Consider the following 26,084-nt stretch of genomic DNA (forward strand, 5'->3'; position numbering starts at 1 on the left):
TCGACTTTTTTCGACTTCTCTACCATCGTAATATCATGTTCGATTAAAATCTCGAGTTCGAAATTTGGCACGAATGCAAAACTTGCATGTTTCTATATGTAGCAAGTAAAAATAGTGTTCGACTCAAGTATTGAGAAAACAAAGAATGATATTAACTAAACATTTTTTCAGCTCACATAAAAATTTGTTATGAATATTTTGTTGAACTTTTAGACAAATCAACAGACAGGCACGGATGGAAAGTTATTACTTTAGGTCCCATAGCATCCTCCACATATGTACCTACTTTCAAATATTTTTTTATTTTGTTATTAAGATATTTATTTATTTCTACACAAATATGACGAATTTAGTTTTTAAGATCCAAATTAAAAATACTTATACCAGAACCAATTACCTAAATTCCTTATTTATTAAAATTGCGTTCAGTTCCTTCGTTAAGATGTTCAGTATTTTTGAATAAGCCTCCTTACTGACAAAGACAATTCTTGTTATTTTGATTCGATTAAATTGGTTTTAGTAATTTTAAACCATATTGCACAATGTTATCTTATTATATCAACGTCAAGTTTTTTGACGAATGTGATTTGACATTTTATTTATGGTGTGAACAATTATATCAAATAGATTTATGTAGGTGTGGTGGACATGAGCGCATAAAATATTCTAAAAAAAAAGAGGTTCGAATGCGACCCACACTGATAACTTCAAATGGTTTGTAGGCAAACATGTTTTGTTAAAAAACTTGTCAGTTGAATTATTTTAAAATTTTAAAAGTTTTTTTTTAAAGAGCTGGATATTTGGAAAGTCCGATTTCCGACATACAAAGTCTTAGAAGTGATTCCACCTTTCTAGTAAATATTCAATATTTTCGTACGACAAGCTTTAGGAACTCCTTTCCATTGCTTTCTGCAAACCAAACTTTTTAATACGCTTCCTATAGAAGTTCGTAAAATAAGAAATATTGGCGCGTTTTTAAAAGAAATAAAGTTATGGCTTCTTACCGTAGACCACCAAGAAATAAAAAACTACGTTACATTGTCTAAAATTAAACTTATGTATATAACCAAATACAATTTTTTTGCTGAAAATAACTTTAAAAAAGAGGCTGGGATGCGACTCACACTGATAACTTCCCGTCCCGTCTGTCGATTTGTCTTGCTTAAAAGTGTGTCTAAATATACTCGTATCAATTTTTTCCCAAATTTGCGTACTATTTTTTGTAGATTTTATTTTTATGAAAAAACAGACTGTTGGATTTTTATATAAAAATTACGGAATATTGAAAACAATATTTTCTGTGAAATAAAATAAGTTTGAAGCCAATATTTTTAATTTTTGAAAAACTATTTGAGCCGAAAGTAAATTTTTACCAAGTTTTAGTATTGTTTTTTTTTGTTTGAGTTTTATTTTTTGTAAAAAAACTGTCAATTCGAATTTTTTAAAAATTTTAATAAATGTTGAAAACATTATTGCTTATAAGAAAAAAATTAATTCGAAGCTATTATATCAAAGTTTTTTAAAGATATTTGAGTCGAAAATCAATTTTTACCAACTTTTTTAAATTTTTTTTGGTTTTTATTTTTTCTAAGAAATTCAATTCGATTTTTCTCAAAATTTCCACGCAATTTTCTTGAGAGCCCTTTCTGCATCTTTCTGCCTTATTATCTGTATAACAAAATTTATTTGAAGTCGATATCTCTTCTGGTTCTTGAGCTATGGAGGACGAAAAAACGTCGCGAACGTACGGACGTACGAACGTACGTACACAAGCACTCACAGATATCTTTCTAAAAATCTTTTATTTCGACTCTAGGGACCTTAAAACGTCGAAAAATGTCAAAATTTTCAATTTGACAAATCGGACCCATTACAATATCTTCCTATATGAAGTTAAAAAGATTATTTAATTTTCAAATTTATTTTTCCTCATATTATTTTTATTTTTCTAATTCATAATTTTCAATGTATAATTTATATTAAATATTGTTGTCTTCCATTACATTTTTTGTAACCCCACACAAAATAAAATCGAGATTTTTAGTCAAAACAAAGTTTTTACCAAAGTTTCTTATTTTTTTTTTTGTGAGATATTTTAGATTAACTTTTTTTAAATTGGTATGGTAAAAAAATAACATACACAATTTTGTTGAGAGTACTTTCTACATCTTTTTGCAGAACTGCTAACGTATGAACGTATGGAAAGTTAAAAATATAAGTCAAGGAATCATAATAATACAAAAATCATGCCAACAATAAATTGTTCTTGTATTATTATTAAACCTTCTGAAGCTCTTCAAAAACCACCCGATATTTGAAAACTCAAACCAACATTAGCCGTAATTTTGTTTTATCAGAAATTCCTCACTTTTAACGAAGGCACAAATTTATAATTTTTGTAAATTCCTTCACCTGGTCGGATCTATTTTCTCTGAATTCAGAAATGGGTACAAGAATAATTTTGGTCTATTTCTTGGTCTAAGAATGCAAAATAATTTAAAACAATTTTTTTGTGCAACCAAAAATTCATACAATACTACAATTTTCTGCTTCTTAAATTTGAAACATATTTTAAATATCTTTATTTAATATGAAGCTTTTAAAATGTGTTTAAGTTGCAAAAGTATTCTTTTTAAAAATACAACAATCACCGCATTAATAACAAAATAATTTTATTTTCATTCCGAAATTTAAGGACCTAAAATGTTTATTTGTTGCACAACCATTTTTATATAGCACGTATGAGTCTTTTATATACCAATTTTGGGATCTTAAAAATGTGCAAATTTTAAATTTTAAATTGTCACAAAAAAAACCCACAATAGCTAAAATTACTAAAATAAAAATCATCTACTTCAAGTGATTTTATTGAATTTTGGAAGCTCGCTTTATTGTCAAAAAAAACTTGAATATGTATTTTAAAAAAATGTTTGTATTCCAATCCACAGTAAGTTACAGCAAAAAGTATATGTAGGTAACTGTTTCTATTAGTAGGTCAGTCTACTTCCAAGCCTGTAAGTCCTCCCTCCTTCCGGTTGTTCATGCCTAAAATAGGCCAGAATTGTATTGACTTCAAGTGGTTAACCAAGCTTATTTTGTCTAACTCGTCCTTTAGGGGAAATTCAAACTGTTCTATTTCAATTGCATTTCATCTCTTAACTCCGCACTTAACTTTCAAAAAATTCTATTTTCCAAAAGCTCTAAATTGCTTAAAGCTCTAAATTATGTATAATTGTAAATGTGGTGTGTGACTGTGCGAGTGATTTTGTTGTTTCATCAGATAGAATTCCCTTTTTGAAGCCATCAACAGTATGTTTAGATTTGAAAGGTAAACACAAACAATTGAAGTCTACCCCTGTTCCAGTTTTTCTAATAGAAATAATTAAACAAAAAGGGTGCCCAAGGGCTGTTTTAACCAGCAACGTTGACAGCGATGACAAAGAGCACCATGAGACAGCATAAAAACAGCAACCCAGCAAAAGCAAAAGCAACATCAACAGTGTGCGGTATCAAAGCAACCGCCACCACATACTGTTTTCCCAAAGCCCTAAACACCACCCACACCCCATTAACTACCCTTCCGCCCACCAACCCCATCGAGCCATTTTCACATCAAACCCAAAACCACATCGCAATATAAACACGCATAGCAAAATAAAAACAAAAATAATAATAACGTTTACACTGACATATTTTTGCAATTAACGCTGAGTAGATGCGAGACCAAGAATAAGTATTTTGGTTTGATGGTACATAGTTGTTACGCAGTTTATTACGAGAGAGAGCAAGGATACTCCATTTTTTATTACTATCCTTTTAACTTTGGTTGTTTTGACAACTGTGTTAATGCTTTGGCATCATTTCGATGAAATTCTATGTGCTTCAGAGGAAATTATGCCTTTGCAACAAAAAAAAAAGAAGCAAAAAGTTGAGAAAAGAAAAACATTTTTAAAAATATAAAAACCATCCAGATATTCCATAAAAACAATGCAAGGTATACTTTTGTTTTTGAAACAAAAAGGAAGCCCCAATTAAAACATTAAACTTCATTATTACCATCAGGAGAATTGCTTGGCTAATAAAACACAAAAATTAAATTAAACAAAATTAAAAGTGTTATAAGGGTTGGAATTTTTTAAGGGATGTGAGATATGATATTCCTATAGCTATGCGAGAAACACAAATTATATACTTTAAAGTGATAATGTTGGATTGAGTAAGTATATAAGAGGAATTAAAAATGTAATTTTTTAAAAGTCCTTTAGATCAATTGTACGAGTTTGTACCTGTGCATGTAGAAGCTATAGCTAAAAGTCTCAGTTTAAATATTTTGTATTATTATTATTATTGTATAGGTAATTTTATTTCATTATTTCATTGATCGTAAATTTTCATTAACTGACTTGTTAAAAGGTATTAACATGGTCAAGTCCTGTATGACTGTATGAGATACTTTTATTTATATTCTCGCTTCAAAAAATGAAAACAAGTTCCTTTTATGTATTTTTAATTCCCAGTATAGCTTCAACATGTTGACTTGTTTCTTATAAATTATGATTATTTGAAAATGGAATATTCTGGTATATTATATGGTTATAATAAATAATATGTCATTTGTCTTGTCTTTTTAAAATTATTTCGTTTTTATGTTGACAAGAAGTTAATTAACACTCTTCTTCTTGTGGAGCTATACATCTTTCTTTAAAATTAATCATTAATTTATCGAAGCTGCATAAGGCTTAAATAACTTAAATTCTACTTTCAACTAGGAAATTAATATAAACTTTTAAAATTAAAAATTGCCTATAATGGAGTTGAGAAAAGGAAGCGTTTAGTTCGATATTATCTTGTTCGTATTTTTAACATATATGATATAAATTTGACAAAACTATGATTTTAAGAATTACGAACTAATATATTATGAAACTCTTCCATTCATTTTATGTGAATTTCAAATGAAATTAAATGTATAGTCTTTCAATTTTTAATTAATAAATTTTGATTTATTATTTTCTTTCAGGATACAAAACTACCAATGATCATTCCAACTGCAGGTATTCCAGGAGCTCCAATACTCAAACCAAAGATTGATACAAGCAGTAAGTTTTTTAATTCTTAGAAATTTTCAATTCAATTTCAAATTATACCTTCTGACTCGATTTTGGAAAATTAAACTTAAAATTATCTTTTTAAAAAGTGTGTAAGAAAAGTAATTCCTTTTTTTATAAATTCCATATTCGTAATATGATAATGTTTTGAAAAAAAAAATTGAATGAGAAAAATAGCATTTCTATTAAGTATGTTCAAAAGATAAACTTAAAGGTTAGTAGTAAAACATCAGTTGCATCAAAAACTTTGCGAGAGGAATCTAAAATGTAAATGTTTTTCAATAAGGGCAAGTTGATATTGAAATGGAATAAAACAAGCTGTGTGTGAGGTATTAACAAAATTCTTTTATTTTTTGAAAATTACATGTATGCCATTTAGTGTGAAATATAACATCGGTCCAATAGCCGCGTCGGTTTCTCAAAGTGCGGTGGCACATATCCAAGTGGTCCAATTTTCAATGTCTCTTTCGCATAGATCCGGCCGAATTTGAGCGTTGGCCTGTGTTATGTTCATACAAAACGTCAATCGTCACGTTGGCTGTGTGGCACGTAGCGCTGTCCTGTTGAAACCACATGTGGTCTAGGTCCCTATGGTTCAATTTGGACCAAAAGAAACTAATAATCATAGTTATGTAGCGCTCGCTGTTGATTGTGACCGCCTCACTAACTTCTTTTTCGAAAAAGTACTGACCACACCAAACGGCAAGCTTTTGAGGATGCATTATCAACTGGTAAACCTTCCGTGGGTTACTACTCGTCACTAAATATGATTTTTCGGCCAAAATGGATTTGAAGCCCAGTCAGCGCACAAACGCCGTGACGTTGTCATGAACTTTGAGCAACTGGATCTTGTACGGGTTTATTCCCAAATCCCGACGCAAAATTCGCCAAGCTGTAAGTCTGCGTTTCTTGAACGTAAGGGTGTTGGCTGATTGTTTACTGAACCTGTTCTCAAATTTGGCCACCTAACGTTGAAGAGTCGACCGTGAAGGTCCACCATCTTATAATAAAATTTTATCATTTAAACGTGCTGTTCAATCGTGTTACTTGCTATGATGATTTGCCATTAAAAAAGTAATTGGAAAAAAATGCCCAGAACCTTTTCTCAATTCTGATCAATAAGGAGAAAGGATATTTTAAAAAGTCTTTTACCGAGTAAAACTTAAAAAAAAAAATGGCTTAAGTTGCAAGGCGTATTACCGCAGTTTGTATAAGTTTGTAACTCCAGAAAGATTGGTCTGAGTCCCAATTATCGGTTTTTAATAATCTCTACTTAAAGGATTTTTTAAAACATATATTATTTACTTACTTAAGGTGGCGCTATAGTCAGGGGCGGACCTGGGCCTCAACCAACATGCGCCTCCAACCAGCTCGATCTCTAGCTAGCTGTCTCCAGTTTTGTACGCCAAATTGGTTGGGGTCTTCACCCACCTTCATGCGCCACCTTAGTCGCCGTCTTCCTCTACTGAGCAGTACCTCGGGATTGGATTCAAAAACCTACCAGGCTGGAGCGTTGACGTCTATTAGCTCTACATGACCCAGCCATCTTAGCCGTTGGACTTTAATTCTGCAAACTATAGGTCAATGTCGCTGTTAGCCCGTACAGTTCATCGTTATATCTTCTCCTCCATTCTATACCTGTGCATACGAGACCAAAAATTACCCGAACATTTTTTTCTCTCGAAGCATCATCTTCCTTTAACATTATCCAGGCCTCAGTGCCATAAATGAGAACCGGGATGATGAGTGTCTCATAGATGGTGATTTTAGATGCTCGAGAGAGGAATTTACTTCTCAATTGCCCTCTAAGTCCAAAGAAGCAGCGATTTGAAAGAATTATTCTTCGTTTGATTTCAGCGCTGGTGTCGTTGTCTGTGTTAAAAACGCTGCCTATGTAGACAAAGTCCTTAACTACTTTAAAGTTATACCTGTCCATGGTTTCGTTTTGTTCAAGACGTCGTTGTTCAATGTCCTTTTTTGATGATAGATGAACCCATCTTCTTGGCTTTTGTCGCAATGCTCAAAAACGCTATACTGACATCACACTTTGTTCTTCCAATTATGTCAATATCATCTGCGTACCAGAATAATTGGATGGATCTTTGGAAGATTGTGCCTCTAGTTTTGGTGGTAGAGTTTTACTCCATTCTTTTCAGAAAGATATTGAAGAAGTCACATGACAGTGCATCGCCTTGTCTGAAACCTTTGTTGACATCCAATGCATCGGTGAGATCTTTTCCGACCTTGATAGAGCAGCGTGAATTCTCCATCGTCATTCTGCACAAACGGATAAGTTTGACAGGGAAGCCAAAACTAGACATTGTTCTGCGGGGCTCTTCCCTATAAATGCTGTCATACGCGGCTTTAAATTCTATAGAGAGATGGTGGTTATCGATTTGAAGCTCCTGGGTTTTTTTTAAGATCTGCCGTAGTGTGAATATTTGGTCGATAGTGGACTTTCCTGGTCTGAACTTACACTGATAAGGACCTAATAGGTTGCTGACCAACGGCTTCAGACTTTCACATAATACGTCAGAGGGGATCTTATATACAATGTTGAGGAGACTGATGCTTCTGTAGTTGGCGCAATTTAGAGGGTCTCCTTTCACATGTATCGGGCACACTATGCTGAGATTCCACTCATTAAGCATGTTTTCTATCGACCAAATTTTGCACATGAGCTCCCTGCCTGGTGCTTTAAATATTTCGGCAGTGATGCCGTCAGCCCCAGCAGCTTTGTTTGACTTCAGTTTAGATATAGCTATCTTCTCTTCGTCGAGTTCAGGTAAGCGGAATTTTTGGTCTGCGTCGCCTAGGTTCAAGGTTGAGTCGTTCTATCTCCTAATATCGACTGCGGTTCTAACCTGCGGTGTGAAAACTAGCACTTCAGAGGCGGCATCTCTTATGGCTGCAAGGTAATGTTATAACCCCGGAGAGTTCAGACATCCTGTATACTCGCAATGTGGTTAATCTGGTTGACGGTTGATTGATCAGGAGATTTCCATGTCCGCTTGTGGATATTAAGATGTGTGACATATATAAAAATAAATTTTTTAAAAGATAAACGATATTTCTTCCATTAATTTTATTTAAAAAAAAATATTTCGTCCTTAAATGTTTTATTGTTAAAAAAATTATGGTTGGATATTTTTCTTATTAGGGATTTGAATGAATCATATTGTCTTCATATGAAGACATTTTTATCTATATACTGAACAGTATAATAAGTTTTCACATCGTTTTGTAGAAAGTTTACGATTATACGAGTAGTTCTTAATATTTCAGAATTATTTGATAGAGTTTGTCAATCAATCATCGAAAACCCATGTCTTCGGTTTTGACAAATGGCTTTTTCGTTGCATTAGGAAATTACTTTTGGACCGTCCAATAAAAGTAGTATTGATTGGGTTCATGTCTGAAAAATACAATGTTTGTACCGCAGGGCTCTGTTCTGTCTCCGACACTCTTTCTAATTTTCTTTTCCCTGATTTGCCGATGATACTACTGACTACTGAAATTCGGTTTTAGTTTCAAAACCCTGCTCTTTGGATGTAGATCATCCACGGCAATTTACATACACTTATTTCATTCTGTATTACGGCAAATCATTAAATTTGCAAAAGCTTTTAACTCATGTTCTTCTTAATATAAATCACTATAGAACGAACTCTTTAGCTGAACTTCCTTTCCCCATATCGCACTATTCACTTCCGATTCTTTAAATCATTTCCTTAACAACTTTAAGCTGAGGAGAGACAAAAAAAACATCCTTTTCGAGTTAAATTTAGCAACAATGGTCTCCGAAGCTTCAGTTTTCAGGCACTATTTCATTTGCCAGAATGAAATAAATGATTGCTTTCGGAAAAAACTTTGTCGTTTAATGTTTTTCCGGTTCGACACTGTAAAAGTTTTCTTATATTTACCTGTGATAGGAGCCAGAAAGAAATACAATTCAACACGCATCTACAATCTGCACCATTTAACACACAAAGAAAAGTAAATGATTCAAATAAAAGTGATGCTTTTTTGAAGATGGCTAAGGTTACTTTCTTTTTGTGTTCGTTGTGCTTGAATTATATCAACTCGTTATAATAAATCAAAAATTCTTAACCACGAATGAATAATTTTTAGGGAAACTAAAGGTCAAATTAACAGAATTTTTCACTAGGGCTTTTCAAAATATTGATAGATGTTAATTTGGTTCTAGATATAGGCTAATATCTGAACCGCTTTTTTAGATTAGAGAAAATAAGATACAGCCATGAAAAAAGTATAGCCATTAAGTTCTCGAAAAGGTCCAATTTTTAAATGATGACTTATTCAAAACAGAAATATTTTATTACAAAAACTTACTTTTAAATATTCTGGTAGCTGCCGTAATTTCAGAATGCGCAAGTTTAACACCGACACGCATAAGGATCCTACCATTCCCTAAAAACTGAGTGGCAATTTTTCGCAACATATCAGAGCAATCAGCAGCACGGGATCCGAAACTTTACTAAAATATTGGAGTGCTGTAAAAAATGATTTCATACCAGGTGTTAGAAGAAAAGTCGGCCATGTCGGTAAGAAAGAACCTACACTTCGCTTTTTGAGCAGTTTTGGGAAAAGATTAGCGAAATGAGGCAATCAAAAGCTCATTTAGCATTAACTCGAGTTGAAAAAAGAAACTAGCTAGAATCCTTTTGCTAAGAGGTAGAACGTAGCTCAAAACGTGATAACCGCAATTACACCAAAGCTTGGCCCAAGAAGAAGAAGGCGCCAGCAGAACAATTTACAGGAAAACCATAGAAGCAGCATGGGTCTTAAAAAGCATGGGTGGAAAAAGAGAATATCACAAAAATAGTAGCGAAGAAAAAGAAATCGAAGTATTACTAGACGCTGAACAATCAGGATTCCGTACTGGATAATCCTGTATTGATCACATCAACACCTTGCGGATTGTCATCAAACCTTGAAAATCGCTTACCACTTGTTCTGCTGTTCATCGATATTGAGAAACTTTTGACAGCGACAAAAGGAAGTTTATCAGACTTGCTTTGCAGAGGAAAAGTATCTCAGAAAAACTCTTCTTTACCATAAAAGCGACTTATGTGGTTCCAAATGATACGTCTTACACGTAGGTGGGTTATCAGAAGAGTTTTGAGTCCAAAGTGAAGTAAGTTAAGGCTGCATATTGTCAATATTCTTGTTCTTATTAGTGATCAGAGTTGTGTTGCGGAAAGCTTTAACAGGAGACGGAGTAATACGATAAAATTGACTTCGCAGACGTAAATGAACTAAGATGCTCAGCCTCAGAACCTCCAACTTATATTATCTGATAAAAATTGCTGGACTACCAGTAGAAAAAGTAAATATTTTCAGTATCTTCAAAGTATTGTCTTTACTGAAGGCTGAACCGAGCAAATTATCGCTAGCTGTAGGTATTGGGAAGTCGAAGACTGCGTTCATGATGTTGTCCAACGTTTGGACGAACAACTCTTTGAAACTACGACTGTTCCGATAAAATTACGAAACAATACTTTTATACTTATAAAAATCTCCAATTTTTACCAGAAAACTACAGAACTTTATTAATAGATGTCTACAAAACATCTCACTGCTTTTCTGACTCAATGAAGAACTTTTAAAGGAAAAGGCTTAGAAACCCATTGACACTTTTATACGAAGGCGCTTCGGAATTTTAATGCGTGAAAAGTCAATGCAATGAAATCTATTAAGGCGAGAAAGCAAAAGAGTCTGTAGATCAAGAAACACGTGAAGGAAAAAAATTAAAGGAGGAATTGTCCAGAATAGTGAAAGTCTGGATGGAGATCAAAAACGTCAAAGTGAAAGCCAAACACGATGGGGAGTAGGAGTAGATGAGGCTAGGGATCAGCCATGGATTTGATCGATTTGAGGTTCTAAGTGACTTACAGTTTATGATGTTCAAAGTGTTTTCTAGAATATTAGTAGGTTTTGAATATAAAATATAGTTCATCTTGTATTTCGAGTTTAAAAGTAAGATTTTTTCTACTTTTGAAACTTATATTAAAACCCAAAAACTACAACAATGCTCCATTTTGGTATGTTTTAAAATACATAAACCTAAAGAAACAATTCTAAATAATTGTCGAAAAGTCAAGCTGTCTAAATTTTGTGATAAATCTTAATATCTCTGGTTTTCCACCAAAACTTTACCATACTCAAATATTTATTCACAGAAACAAAAAAAAAACAATACGACAATTAAAATTAAAATAAAATAATTAAAAAGGTCAAACTTAAACTTTCTTTGAGTAATTTTATGGTTAGAGAATTTTCCTAAACAACCTTTTATACACAATTAAATTATTTCATTTCAAGTAGATAAGTCAATAGTAGCTGCTACAAAATTTGCCACATCCTATCGAACGAATGGGGACTTCGGGCGGCGTCGTCGTCGTCACCACCTTGCAGAAAGGACATGGACGATAGGACAAATGTATACCTACCTTATACAACTTGCAAGGAACCAAACCAACATTGAAAAAAAAAGAAGTAAATTCACCCTAAAACAGTCTCATTTCAATTCAGATCCATGGATAATACCCAACATAGTTTGAAGGCAAAAATTTTTGAAGAATTTTAATTTAGATCGTTTTCTTTTTGTTTAATTTTTATTCATTTCTTTATCTTAGAATTTTTTGTGAGGCAGAAAGTTACATTTTATTTCTTTGAGTTACACCAATCTTGAAATAAGTTAAAAGAGGTTGTTAAGCCCCGCAAAAGAAGAAATCGTTCGTCAGGCGTTGGGTCGGGATTCGGTTGGTGGATGGGTGGGTGGGTGTTTGCTTCGGTCGGTTGGTTAGTTTGTTGGGCGGTTGGGCGTTTGTCGAGTGAAAATGAAGAAGGATTAAAAATGTTTTAATTAAGAACGCTGTGTGTTTTGGACTATTTTTCTTCTATTTTCTTTCTTTTTTTTGAATTTATAAAGAAAAATGTAAATGATTTTGTGGCAAAGTAAATTTTGTGCCTTATACTTTCTTACTTATGTAGGTACGAAAGTAGGTTGGTTTTAGGTAGAAATAGGTTGGTATATTATGGTTATAGATACCTTATCCGGCAATGAAATTTACGTTGGGTTGAAGGATTTTTCGTTTCAAGTGAATACTGGATTGTAAAATGGTAAAAAATAATTGATGTAGGTGTATACTTAATTTTTTTATTTTTTACTTTATCCTCTGGACCCATACACAAAAAGTTGTATATTATTTACTATTTCGAAGTTAAAGCAGAATTTGTATCCTTTTCGTTTTCTAAAATGTCCTATTTTTCTCTTATAAGACAGGGACAAAATTGCATTCTATTTTATGTAAGAAATTAGATTAAATTATGTTGTTATAATGTTACAGGAACATTTTAAGAAAAAAATTTAAAAATGGTATTAATAGACTTTTTCTAGGTGTTACATAAAAGGAAAGTATGCAAAATCATACCCTTTTGATTATTAACTTCTAATAGGAAGTTTTTGTATTCGGTCCGAATTATCGAATTGAAAATTTTTACATTTCAAGCTCCCTAGAGCGGAAGTAACCAGATTTTCGTATTTAAAAATTTGTACAACTGCAAGAAGGTCGGTCAAAATAATAATACAAAAAAACAAACAAATAGAAGAAAGTTTTGTGAAAATCAAATGCTAAAATTAACTTAGCAAAACTTACTTACTTAAGGTGGCGCTACAGTCCGGGCGGTCCCTAGCTAGCTGTCTCCAGTTTCGCACGCCAAGTTGGTTGAGGTCCTCTCCCACCTGGGTGCGCCACCTGAGTCGCGGTCTTCCTCTACTGCACCGTCCCTCGGGATTGGATTCGAAGACCTTCCGGGCTGGAGCGTTGATGTCCATCCGCTCTACATGACCTAGCCATCTAAGCCGTTGGACTTTAATTCTGCTAACTAGCCCAGTGTCGCTGTACATCCCGTACAGTTCGTCGTTATATCTTCTTCTACATTCTCCATCTATGCGTACGGAACCGAAAATCACCCGAAGAATTTTTCTCTCGAAGCATACTAAGACGATCTCATCTTTCTTTGACAGGGTCCAGGCCTCAGCGCCATAAATGAGAACCGGGATGATGAGTGTTTTATAGATGGTGATATTACATGCTCGAGAGAGGACTTTACTTCTTAATTGCCTTCTAAGTCCAAAGCAGCAGCGATTTGCAAGAGTTATTCTTCGTTTGATTTCAGCGCTGGTATCGTTGTCTGCATTAAAAGCGGTGCCTAGATAGACAAAGTCCTTAACTACCTCAAAGTTATAGCTGTCCATGGTGACGTTTTGTCCAAGACGTCGTCGTTCATTGTCCTTTTTGGATGACAGCATATACTTGGTCTTGCCCTCATTGACCACTAAACCCATCTTCTTCGCTTCCGTCGCAATGCTCAAAAACGCTCCACTGACATCACGCTTTGATCTTCCAATACGTCAATAACATCTGCGTATCCGAGTAATTTGATGGACCTTTGGAACATTGTGCCTCTAGTGTTGACGGTTGAGTTTTGCACAATTATTTCCAGAACGATGTTGAAGAAGTCGCATGACAGTGCATCGCCTTGTCTAAAACCTTTTTTGACATCAAATGCATCGGTAAGATCTTTTCCGACCTTGATAGAGCAGCGTGCATTCTCCATCGCCATTCTGCACAAACGGATAAGTTTGACAGGGATGCCAAAACTAGACATTGCTCGGTAGAGCTCTTCCTTATAGATGCTGTCATACGCGGCTTTAAAATCGATAAAGAGATATGGGGTATCGATTTGAAGCTCCTGGGTTTTTTCCAAGATCTGTCGTAGTGTGAATATTTGGTCGATAGTGGACTTTCCTGGTCTAAAGCCAAACTGATAAGGACCAATCAGGTTGTTGACGAATGGCTTCAGACGTTCACATAATACATAAATAAACTTAGCAAAAACGCTAACTAAAACTAATAAAATTGACAATTTTCAAGAAGAAATGGTAAGAAAACATCTGCAAACTGAGATTCTATAAAAAAAATTTCATTGGTCAATTTCTTCAAAGAGGGCGTTCGTTCGTAGACTACTATATTAACATGTGGAGTGGAAGCGAACTTGAAGATTGCCTCAATTTGTTATATACCTGAACCGAGTTAAAATAAGCTTGATTTGAATCGATTTCCGTCGAAGATCAGAGTCGAGTCAAAGTTTGAGAAGAAAAACCTGTGTGGAGGAGTCGCTTTAACAGATTATATGTTTATGGTCTGTTTATTTGCATGTTTGTGTATAAAAAATATAGTTTTGTTTTAATCAAATTCCAAAAAAAACAGACATGGAGTAGGTAAAATATTCTTGTATGGCGCTGAACTAAGCAGTTCTTCATTGTTTAACACGAATCAAACTATCTCACTTGCACTTCACACAACTGAAACATCGAAGAACCATTTGCATTTTAGAAAGTGCTGTCATACTTAATCATTTTTAAATTTTCTTGTGAGGTGGAAACACCAAACAGATTAAGTTAATCTAAGCTGAGATAAACCTTTGGTGGAAACATAGCAAAACTTAGTTATCTTTTCTATCGTTTTCTCTTGCAAAATAAGAGCAGTTAGTCCATTTTCGTTAACAAAACTAAATAATATCAACAGTTACAGATTGATTTTTTTCCCCAATGGAAAACACAAGCATAGTTCCAAATGCACAACTACTCAACGAACACAGCCATCGAGATATAAATGTAGTATCGATCGTACCAACATCTGAGAACTAAATCACAGAAGATCCATTCGAGACTTGTAAAAATGTCAAAAACCCATCCATAGTAAGATTCTACTCTAACTTTTATCGGTGTTATTCATACTATGGATATTGTTTTTGTTATTCGTGTAAAGTGCGACTATACTAAGGATAGATTTTCCAACAAAACACGGGTAATAATGCGAAAAGATGCAAATAGAACTCTTAACAAAATTGTGAGGGTGGATTTCTTACCATATCATTTAAAAAAAAGGTGAACATTTCGGTTTACTAAAGTATCTCACGAACCAATAACGTTAGAGACTTGAATTCATTTTAAACTATATATTGTAACGTTATACCAAACAAATATATTTTTGGAAAAAACATCCAATTAACTTTATTTTGTATAAATAAAAAAAACTGAATTGATTTTACGAACAAAACATGATTTCATCTCGAAAATAATTTCATGTAACGAGAAATAACGTTTTTAACATCTGGTAAAACTTTGAGTTGACAGTTTTTTTTTTTATGAAAAATAAAAACCCAACAAAAACATTACGAAAAGTTGGTAAAAAATGATTTTCGACTGGAATATCTTTTCAAAAATTAGAAAAAATATTTGGTTTAAACTAATTGTTCTTAGGTAGAAATGGCGATCTCAAGGCAACCTAGCCTGAGATCCAATTAGCGCTGTAGTGCATTCAGCAAATTGTTCATAAAAATTTAACAGTTGATTTTTGTATACAAAGCTAAAATCTTTAAACAACAGTACCCAAAATTCTAAAAAATGATGTTCGGTTCTCGATATCTCGTGAACAATGGAAGATATTGAATTTAAATTAGTTTCATTCATCCAATTTGTATTTGTTTATATAAAAAATATGCAAAATATTGTTAGCAATTTTTAAACTTTTTAAAATAATTCAACTAATGACGTTTTTAACTAAACACGTAAGCCCACAAAACTTTCAAGCAAGACAGATGGAATTTCAAGTTATCAGTGTGGGTCGCATCTCAGCCTCTTTTTGGGTTCTTAGATTAGATAGATTTTCTCTTTTACCAAATTAATTCTACGTAATAGTTTACAAAGTCATTGCCGTCTGCCGATTGATACAAATTACATAGTATAAAATATTTGTATTAAAAAACAAATAATGAAAGAACAATTAGAATAAATAATTGCTACACAATATTGAAATCTTCAGTTTTAATGTTTTTTATTATCTCATTGAGGAGAACCATTATTTGGATCGTCGGTAAGCTATTGGCACCCAAGTATGTTACATTCATGCATGTTACAAAGCTCACATATTACGGGTACATCGTTTCTATGTGGAATATAGTTAAGACAAAGAAGTTCAGTTTTTATAAAAATAGAGACTATGGCTTATTTTTTTGATATAGTATGTCAGAAACTCTCCTCCTTTCATGATATTAACTATGAACATTTTCCACATTTGCTGCTGTATGTCGTCAACAACTTCATGAATTTCATTTATTAGGGCTTACATAGAGTATTTTCATAAGACTTTATCTATCAAGTAAATGCATATAGTAAACTTTTAAATTGTTAAATCAAAAGATTAGACAACAATTTTTATAACTTTTTTAAGAAACAACACGGTAAAAAAACGACAGTTTCATTAAACAAGTACACGTCATCGTTCACCAACTATTCTTGTATCTTCCAATGTTGCCTTCGATGTAAAAATGGGTTTCATTGTTTTATTGGTTTTTACTTTGAAAACTTGGTTCATTTACATCTATTTTAAAGGCCTTATTAACTAAATTCCATGCGTCGAATGCTGCCACCTGTCCATGAAGAATAATTTACTTCTTTTGTCATTATATTATGTTAGCAATCATATCTTTCAATTCAAGAAGTTTTTCTTCCCATTTTATTTAGCTACTATCCACAAGACTTAGTCTTAAGTCCAAGACTTGGATTGAAGCCCTTAAACTTTCTTTTTGACAGTATAGAAAAAAGCGTACAAATTTATTGGCTATAATATAATTTGTTAATAATTTACATCGTTTAATTTTTCAAAAGTCGTAAAGTTTTTTAAACAGATTTTAACTTTATAGGAAAACTAGCTGACCCGTCAAACGTTGGTTTGACATATACAAAATTTCAAGAAAATATTTTTATAGAAATAAATAACTTATTGTAAGTGTGTAAGGATATTTTATATAAGTGGGAGAGGTATAAAATTAATTCTTTAAAATTATCTAAAAAAACAATATCAATCCCTTAAATGAACAAAGTGTACAACATTTTTTGTGATCCCATCATTTCCCAATATAAACAAACTAGATAGTTTGAACACTCGACACAGGCATGCATGACATCTTATTGGAAAGTGAAGGCGTTTGAATTGAATTGGCACATCTGTGTTTATAATAGGGATTATTGGTTATATTTTCACCTTGGAATTTGCCATTTAGATTTATGGCTTCAAAAAAATGTTCATTAATTTTAATTAGATCAAAAACTCAGTTCGATAATTTACAACTTCGGTAGCATCACAAACTGTACCAATAGATTTTTATGACACCAAGCCTCCTGGTAACAAATGTCTTATCTTGAGATTTAATTTGTTGACATCAACATTCTCTATTTTTTGCCACTCATGACTTCTATATTGTCTCTGTACATCGGGAAATATCTGACCATTGAGAGCATCTTGTGAATCAATAATCGTGCAGAAATTGACCGGTAATTTTATGCCTCCGCTAGTCACTTTTCCGTCGCCTATATCTAATAGTAGTTTTGAGAATTTTTCAGTGGATGGATCTTGAAGCATTTGAACACGCATATTTACTTTCAGTTGTACTTTTTCAACATTACGCCACAGTGGCGATGATTTTAAGCACGCGTTGATCTCATTAGCGTACGTTAAACGCGGATCAAAGGGAAATTTTTGTCTGAAATCATCTGAAAGAAGTAAACTGCCGCCAAGAATCTGTCGTTGTTTTTTATATCTTTCAATGTCCTATTCAACGCCTCAAGCAGATGTTTGTGTGTCATAGTACATTCATTCCAGATGATAATTATACACTTTTTTAGCACTGTGGCCATGGATGATTTTTTTTTATATTTTAGCAAGAATTAGCGAAATAAGGAATGTTTTGTTGCTTCCACGTAGTGCATCAAAAAAAAAAACAGAATCCACCTTGTACTGCTGAAACTGCTAGCACGATGTGGTCATAAATGGTTTTTATTCTTCATTCATTAGTAGGACATTGCGAGCTACAATCCATTTTTACAGTATTGTATTGTAGTTTCCGATCCAGTTCAGTGTCTTTTTAAATTTTGATCTCGATAATTTGCCCAAAGTAGAATTATTAACCTTGTAGAATTTATTGTTTGAAGATTCAATGCTGCCACTATCCATGAGTGGCACTTGTACCGATCACATTTAAAAACTTTCAATACGCGGTATGTGCATCATATCACTTCTCACATCAAATATTCGACATAGCCGAAAATGATGATGGGTGCTTAAGATTTTTCCGATGGTTTACGAAATTTTTCACTCCTTCTCTCTGGCTGTTATTCACACCTATGGGAGGTGCCGGAAAAACAAGTTTAAATCTCTTAGAAACCAAAAAAAAGCTTCAAAATTGATAAGCCATAGAACTATAGCCGTAACATATACAACGCATAAAAACCACTGCAATGTTTCATGCCTTTCGTTGTTTTCTTGTTGTTTTTAGAAACAATATTAATTCGAATTCCGCTACTTAAACAATTTAGCCGTAATACTCGCACTTCCAGGAATGCTCAGCCGTTTACTCCTTAGCTCAATTTCGGGCATATACTGTCAAGAACGGAGATTCTTTTTTTAAACCGCACAGCGAGAATGTTGAATGCTTTGACCAACCTTGTTTTTCTTTTTTGGTGTCAACGTTTAAATCATCCAATTTCCATATCTGAACAGTAACTTTTTCGGGATGCTTTTAACTTACTTAGATATTGGGTGGGTTAACTAGACTCACTCATTAATTGAACCTGATCGCAAAAGTTTTTTTTTTATAATAAAAATGAGAGTCTTTCCAACCAGTGAAAGGCATTTGACTGTCATGCCAGAGATCTTGGGTTCCTGCCTATTCCACCTAAAGTTATATCTCTTTTGTCTCTTGCGAGGAAATGACCTACTCGCACGCAGAAATAGTTCAGAGTTGTTAGTCACTAGGCCCTAGTGCGCCGCCAAATTTATTTTATTTTTAAACAGCCCATGCACGTCAATGTCAGTGGTAATTTATTCTCAGGTCTGGAAAGGCTAAGTGCTTATGAGTAACAAGATATCAATTTCCTTAAATTATCCTAAAAACTTTTAGTTCCAATCTTAAATTTAATTGACGTATAGATATTTGTTAAATGTTTTCTGAATAACATAAAGACTTTTCTGTGGAAAGATGTTGAAGAATGTAAAAATGGTGCCCGAATAGAGAACCGATTTTCGTAATGCCACATATTTTTGAACGCTTTATGGATATTATAAATAAATAAATAAATTGGGTGGCTCAACAGTCCGTTGTGAACCAGAGCCTAATGACTTACAACTCTCAACCATTCCTGTGTGCAAGTACTGTTGTCAGGAATGGAAGGGACCTACAATTTTAGGCCGAATCCGAACGGCTAGTTTTAGAAAGCACTTTTTAATGACAAGAATTACTCTTGGAGAATTTGTAAATTCCTCGCAAGAGGCAATACTGTAGTAGATTGGGTACTTTACCAAAGCGCTGCATAGGTCAAGTATAAGAGAATGAAGTAAAGAAAGTTATAATAAACATGAATTAAAGAAAACATACGATAAATGTAAATGAAGTAAAATGAAGAGATTAGTCTAAGTTCAGCATTCATAGAATAAAGTTACATATATTATATTGTTTAAAAGTTTTTTTTTTTTATATATATATTTTTGATTGAGATCTTCAGGTTATGGGCCCAGATCTCTCATAAAAATGTCAAATGTTATGGAATTAGTTTTTGCGAAAATAAAGCCCTTTGATGGGCGTAATTTTGATTCTTGGAAGTATCGGGTGGAAAATTTTCTCGAAGCGCAGAATGTTCTCGAAGTTTTGTCGAATGAGAAACCAGAGACAACGGCAGCTCAAGATGCCGCTAGATGGGATGAAAAAAACTCTAAGGCTAAAAATTTAATAATATGCCTAGTCGATGATAATCATCTTGAGTATATTAAAGGTAAATCTACAGCTAAAGATATGTGGAAAGCACTTGTTACCACATTCTCAGGGACAAATATGGCAAAGCAGAACATGTTACGCACACGTTTAGACAGGTTAAAATATGAGATGGGAAGTGACATGAAAAAGCATTTTACCAAGTTTGATGAATGCACAAGGGAATTAAGTGCAGCTGGAGCGAAATTAGATTCGACTGAAATTATTTATTATTTGTTTAAATCTTTCCCAGAAGATTTTCAGCCGCTCATAACGGCACTTGAAAATATGCCGGATGACACTTTAACCTTGGAGTATGCAAAGTCCCGCTTATTGAATGAAGAGATGAGACAACAGGTGAATAAAGAAACAGTCGATATCGATGTCGCTGGCGACGCAGCCTTTTCTGTACGTTTTGCTGGAGAATGTTTCAAGTGTAAAAGAAAGGGCCACAAAAGTTTTAACTGTCCCCTAAATCGACAAAAACCGACTTTTCGGAAGAAAGGTTCGTTTTCTAAAAATGCTAGGGATAGTAGTGCTGTTGCGTTTATGGTGGCCAACATGAATGCTGATAGGAATGTTTGGTTGTTAGACTCAGGAAGTACACGGCATGCAACAAATGATCTTGAGGCTTTGACTGATGTTGAGGAGCTGCAGAATCATTTGGTAATAAACACCGCTGAAGAAGGTGGTGCAATGAAAGCAACACATAAAGGGGTGTTGAAGGGTCATACGTTTGTTGATGGAAAGATGGTTGCTATTGAGGTGACGGAAGTGTTGTATGAAAAGAGCTACGAATGAATCTTCTTTCATTAAAAGCACTGCAAGAAAAGGGTCTTGAAATTTATTTTGTTCGTGGTCACAAAGCATTGATCAAATTCAATGGCATAACTGTTGCAACGGGTGTTTTGTCACATGGGTTGTATGAGTTGAAGCTATATCCTATAAAAAATCAAGTAAATATGTGTAAAACAGATGACGTGTGGCATCGTAGATTGGGTCACGTGAATGACTCATACTTAAAAAAAATTAAAGATGAAAATATGGTAACAGGCTTGGAATCGGCTGAGGAAAAGGTTTCATGCTACCCGTGTGCTCAAGGAAAGCAAACAGAAATGCCATTTTCAGGGCAAAGGCCAAAAACTACAAGAATTCTTGAAAGAATTCACACCGCTGTGTGTGGGCCTATAAAGCCAAGTACACATGGAGGACATAGGTACTTCGTGACTTTTCTTGATGACTTTAGCCATTTTGCACAAGTGTTTTTGATTAAACAAAAGTCTGAGGTATTTCAGTGCTTCAAAAATTTTGAAAGCCATGTGACAGCAAAATTTGGACATAAAGTCGTTTACCTGAGATGTGACCAAGGGACTGAATATATGTCGAATGAGCAAAAGAAGTTTTATGCTGCGAAGGGTATTCAATTGGAACCTACAGTTGGTTACTGTCCTAGGCAAAATGGTGTAGCGGAGCGCTTCAACCGAAGTGTAGTAGAGAGAGCTAGGACTATGATGATGGATTCTGGAGTTAAAAAGGAAATGTGGGGTGAAGCAGTTCTTACTGCAACCTACCTACTCAATAGGAGTCCAACGAAATGTGTTATTGGTAAAACACCTGCAGAAGTATGGTTTGGTGTTAAACCAGACATCAAGAAGCTGCGAATATTTGGGTGCCAAGCATTTGCACATACACCCAAAGAAAAAAGGTCGAAATTTGATCCCAAAAGCAAAGCGATGATGATGGTAGGCTACGGAATTAATGGGTATAGGTTATGGGATTCGGATTCGCGAAAAATAGTTGTTGCCAGAAACGTAAGGTTTGATGAGCAGTATTTTCCGGCAAGAGGCAAGAATAATCATGAGTCAAGTACGATTGTTGTTAGTGAAAAAGTAAAGTCAGATTCAGAAGGGGAATCTATAAAATATGAAGAAACTGTTGATGATGTTGCTGCTGGTGACGTGGCTGCTGGTGACGTGGCTGCTGGTGACGTGGCTGCTGGTGCCGTGGCTGCTGGTGACGTGGCTGCTGGTGACGTGGCTGCTGGTGACGTGGCTGTTGGGAACGAGTTTGATGATGTCGGGGTAGATGAGTTTGGTGACAGTGTGGTGCAGAATAGCGAAGATTCAACAGATTCTCAATTTGAGTCCGCTTCTGAAGATGGATCCAAATTGGCGCTCCGACAGCACAAAAATTTGGCAAGTCAAAGGCAGAGCTGTCGTGAGCGCAGACCTCCGGGCAAGTTAGCTTATAATAGTAATTTTGAACAGATAAATCTGTCCCAGTTTTATTTTTCAGCTGAACCGAAGAACTTCAAAGAAATTGATCTGAGACCTGACCGGGAGCATTGGAAAGCCGCTGTTGTAGATGAGTTAAAGTCTTTAAAATTGAACGAAACTTTTGAGCTGGTAGAGAGGAGACCTGACATGAAAATAATAAGTTGTAGATGGGTTTTTAAGCTAAAGACCGACAAAGATGGTAAACCTATTACATATAAGGCAAGATTAGTGGCAAGGGGGTGTAATCAAGAGTATGGCATTGATTACGAGGAAACATATGCACCTGTGGCAAAGTTGGCAGCTATTCGAACTGTGTTGTCAGTGGCTATACATAAAAGCTATTTAATTTCGCAAATGGATGTACGAACAGCTTTTCTTAATGGAGAATTGCAAGAGACGGTGTACATGCAAGTTCCTGAGGGTATGGCTGTTGCACAAGGTATGATATGCAAATTAAAAAAATCTTTGTATGGGCTGAAGCAGTCCCCTCTTTGCTGGTATCGTAAGTTCCATGACGTAGCTGTTAAAATTGGATTTGTGAGAGCGCAACATGATTACTGTATATATGTAAGACAGTGCAACAATAATGTAAACTATTTGGTTCTTTATGTTGACGATCTCCTACTCATAAGTGGAAGCAAAGAGGACCATGCTAAAGTAAAGAGTATGTTAGAAAGAGAGTTTGAGATGAAAGAATTTTTAGAGCTTGAACAATTCCTTGGTATAGGAATCAAACATAATATTGAAGAGTCATGGTTGAGTATGTGCCAAAAGAAATCTATCAAAGATTTACTCATATACATGAATATGACAGATTGCAATGGAGTTTCTACTACGATAGACCAGTCAATAAAGCTCAAGAGAATCGAAGATGATGTTAAGAAAATAACGGTGCCATATAGAGAGCTCATTGGTAAGGTCATGTATATGATGCTTTGCAGCAGACCTGATATATGTTTCGCCATATCTCAGTTGAGTCGTTATCAAGACTCTCCAGGTGTAGAGCATTGGCAATGCGGTAAAAGGTTGGTGCGTTACTTGAAGGCCACGATGGATTATGCGCTCGTTTATAAAAAAAACATAAAGGCAAAACCATTACTAGGATTTGTTGACGCTGATTACGCTTCGGATGAAACCGATAGGAAATCTACTAGTGGTTTTCTATTCAAAGTTTTTGGAAATGTTGTAAGCTGGTCGTCGAAGAAACAACAAGTTGTTGCATGTTCAACCACTGAAGCTGAATATATAGCTTTGGCACTAGCTGTACAGGAAGGTATTTGGTTACGTGGATTGTTAGCTGATTTGCTCATTGATGTTGATGTTATACCTATATTCGAGGATAACCAGAGCTGTATAAAAATGGCGTATAACATGGAAAACAAACGTGTTAAGCATATTGATGTCAAACATCATTTTATTCGACAGAAGGTAGATGAAGGTGATGTCACATTGCATTACGTTAATACGAAAGATCAGGAAGCAGACATTCTTACAAAGCCTTTGGCTAAACCACAATTCCAGTACCTGACAGAGAAGTTGGGACTTATGCATCGAGAAGGGGTGTAGTAGATTGGGTACTTTACCAAAGCGCTGCATAGGTCAAGTATAAGAGAATGAAGTAAAGAAAGTTATAATAAACATGAATTAAAGAAAACATACGATAAATGTAAATGAAGTAAAATGAAGAGATTAGTCTAAGTTCAGCATTCATAGAATAAAGTTACATATATTATATTGTTTAAAAGTTTTTTTTTTTTATATATATATTTTTGATTGAGATCTTCAAATACCCGCGCAAATAAATTTTTTTAAATTAAGGTGGCACAGGCAGGGATTGAACCCAAGACCCCTTGCATGACAGCCCAACGCACTAACCATCATGCCACGGGTGCTACGGCTGTTATGATAATAAAAAATTGAAAAGAAATACAGTGTGGCAGATGTCACTTTTATGAAATGGATGCGTTAACAATCAAAGTTTGAAAGTCCCTTTATTGAATGGATGAGCCTAAGTTTGGTTGACCGATTTTGAAAAATATTGTTTGCTTCATTTGGTAACCTCTCTGCAATTGGATCTCTAGATAACTTAAGTCTCTGTGATTTTCCTTCGATATTCTTCTTAAATATTTTCGATATTTTTAGATAAGTCACTTTGGGACGTCATTTTGTATACCTTTACAATAAATCCAAACTTGTTGAAAAAACATACCTTTTCATCTGGAATTGAATTATCTTAAGAATTTCATTACAGTCCTCTTTGAGTATGTTAAGCACTTGGCCTAGTTTTCAACATCATTTCCAATCCTGAAGAGCTTCTATACAGTGCTGTTAAGGAAATGCCTTGCCTTAAACTTAACACTGATGAAGAATGGGGTGGTTTTTTGTTTGTAAACCGACGAAATTCTGGCTCTATACGTTCTCCACGCTCTGGACATGATATGAATGGCAAAATATACCTATACCCCAGCCTAAAATGAAAAGCCCCTCCCAAAATGGTGAATGGAGTGAACTGATTTCTTAATTGGATGCAAGGATAATATCGGTCAAGAGCTGCGTGTGGTTGTAGGTGTTTATATGAGATAATGATGATGATGTGCAAACAAAGCCAAAAAAAACAACCACCACAAAAACCCATGTGTATGAATACAAAATCAAAAAACCAAAAAGAAAATAAAACAAAAATTCAAAAACACTCAACGTTTTATTTGGATTCCTTAATGTGGCTGCATTGCATACATTTCCATTCTCGTAAATTGCCACATTCCTTCGTTATCGTATGGCAATACATTCCGCATTATATTAACCAATGTATACTTTTTAAATTGCGGCAGAATGCAAGCAACATATCCCATCATAATAATCCGAGAGACACATAGGTTTCTATCTATCCTAGAGAGGGAGCTGCTGGTTATGATGATGCCTCCACCATATATGAAGGCGGATTGGTGCAGCAGCAGCAGCAGCAGCATCCTCCATCTCCATATACACATCAGCAAGGATTCCAAAGGATTCCAAGGATATATTCTGGCTAAAAATCCTATGCCGCTATGAAATATTCAAATTCATTGATAAAAGCTTTTATTTACTCCCAATCATAAATTTTCGATATTTGCCATAAAGGGTGATATTGAGGGTGTACTATACGTTATACGAGTATGATGATGATGATGATGATGGGTGGAGGTTGAGGTTGGTAGGACGAAGTAGCAGGCTAGGGCTGTGAAACATCAGACAGAGAATGGATACGGTTTTTGGGTTTTTTTTGGGCTTCGCCATCAGATGAGGTGGCAAACATTTAAAATTGCTTTTTCCGGGCGCGGTGGCCGGAGTGGGTCGATCCTGTTTGGGTTGGATTGGGTTGAGTTGTCGTTTTGGGTTAGCTGAAGAATTATATATTTCTTCCTTTTTTTTCTATTTATATACATTTTGTATAAATTTTTTCTCTGAAGCTTTTATACTCATTTTAAATTTAAATTTATTCTGGCTTGTGCCAAGCCAAGGCACCCATGTATTAGCTAAATTTAGGTTGTTTTTTTTTTGTTCTTCTTACTTTTGGGCTATACTTTGCATTTAATCTCTTTTTTGTATTTGAAAAGCATTCTAAATTTCCATTGGGAAATTATGATATTGATACATAGGCTAGGCATAATACCAAAAATTTCGAGATAGATAAATTTATACATGTGTCTAAGGCAGGCAAAGGCATGGAGATGGGGATAGATGGCGTGATGAAAGGCAACAAAGGTCAATTGAGAGCTTCCTGATAAATTCTTTAAAAAAACCGCAATAAATTCGAATTCGC

At 34.4% G+C, this 26,084-nt stretch overlaps 1 protein-coding gene across 1 annotated transcript in view; it reads left to right on the plus strand.

The window, feature by feature from the left end:
* Positions 1-26,084, plus strand: part of LOC129954122 (uncharacterized) — a 779,848-nt gene that overhangs the window by 152,599 nt on the left and 601,165 nt on the right. The window contains exon 3 of the mRNA XM_056067819.1: positions 5,021-5,099. Within this exon, the coding sequence (XP_055923794.1) occupies positions 5,021-5,099 (79 nt within the window). The remainder of the gene's footprint in view (positions 1-5,020; positions 5,100-26,084) is intronic.

Source organism: Eupeodes corollae, chromosome 1 (assembly GCF_945859685.1).
Source record: "Eupeodes corollae chromosome 1, idEupCoro1.1, whole genome shotgun sequence".
NCBI classification, from domain to species: Eukaryota; Metazoa; Arthropoda; class Insecta; order Diptera; family Syrphidae; genus Eupeodes; species Eupeodes corollae.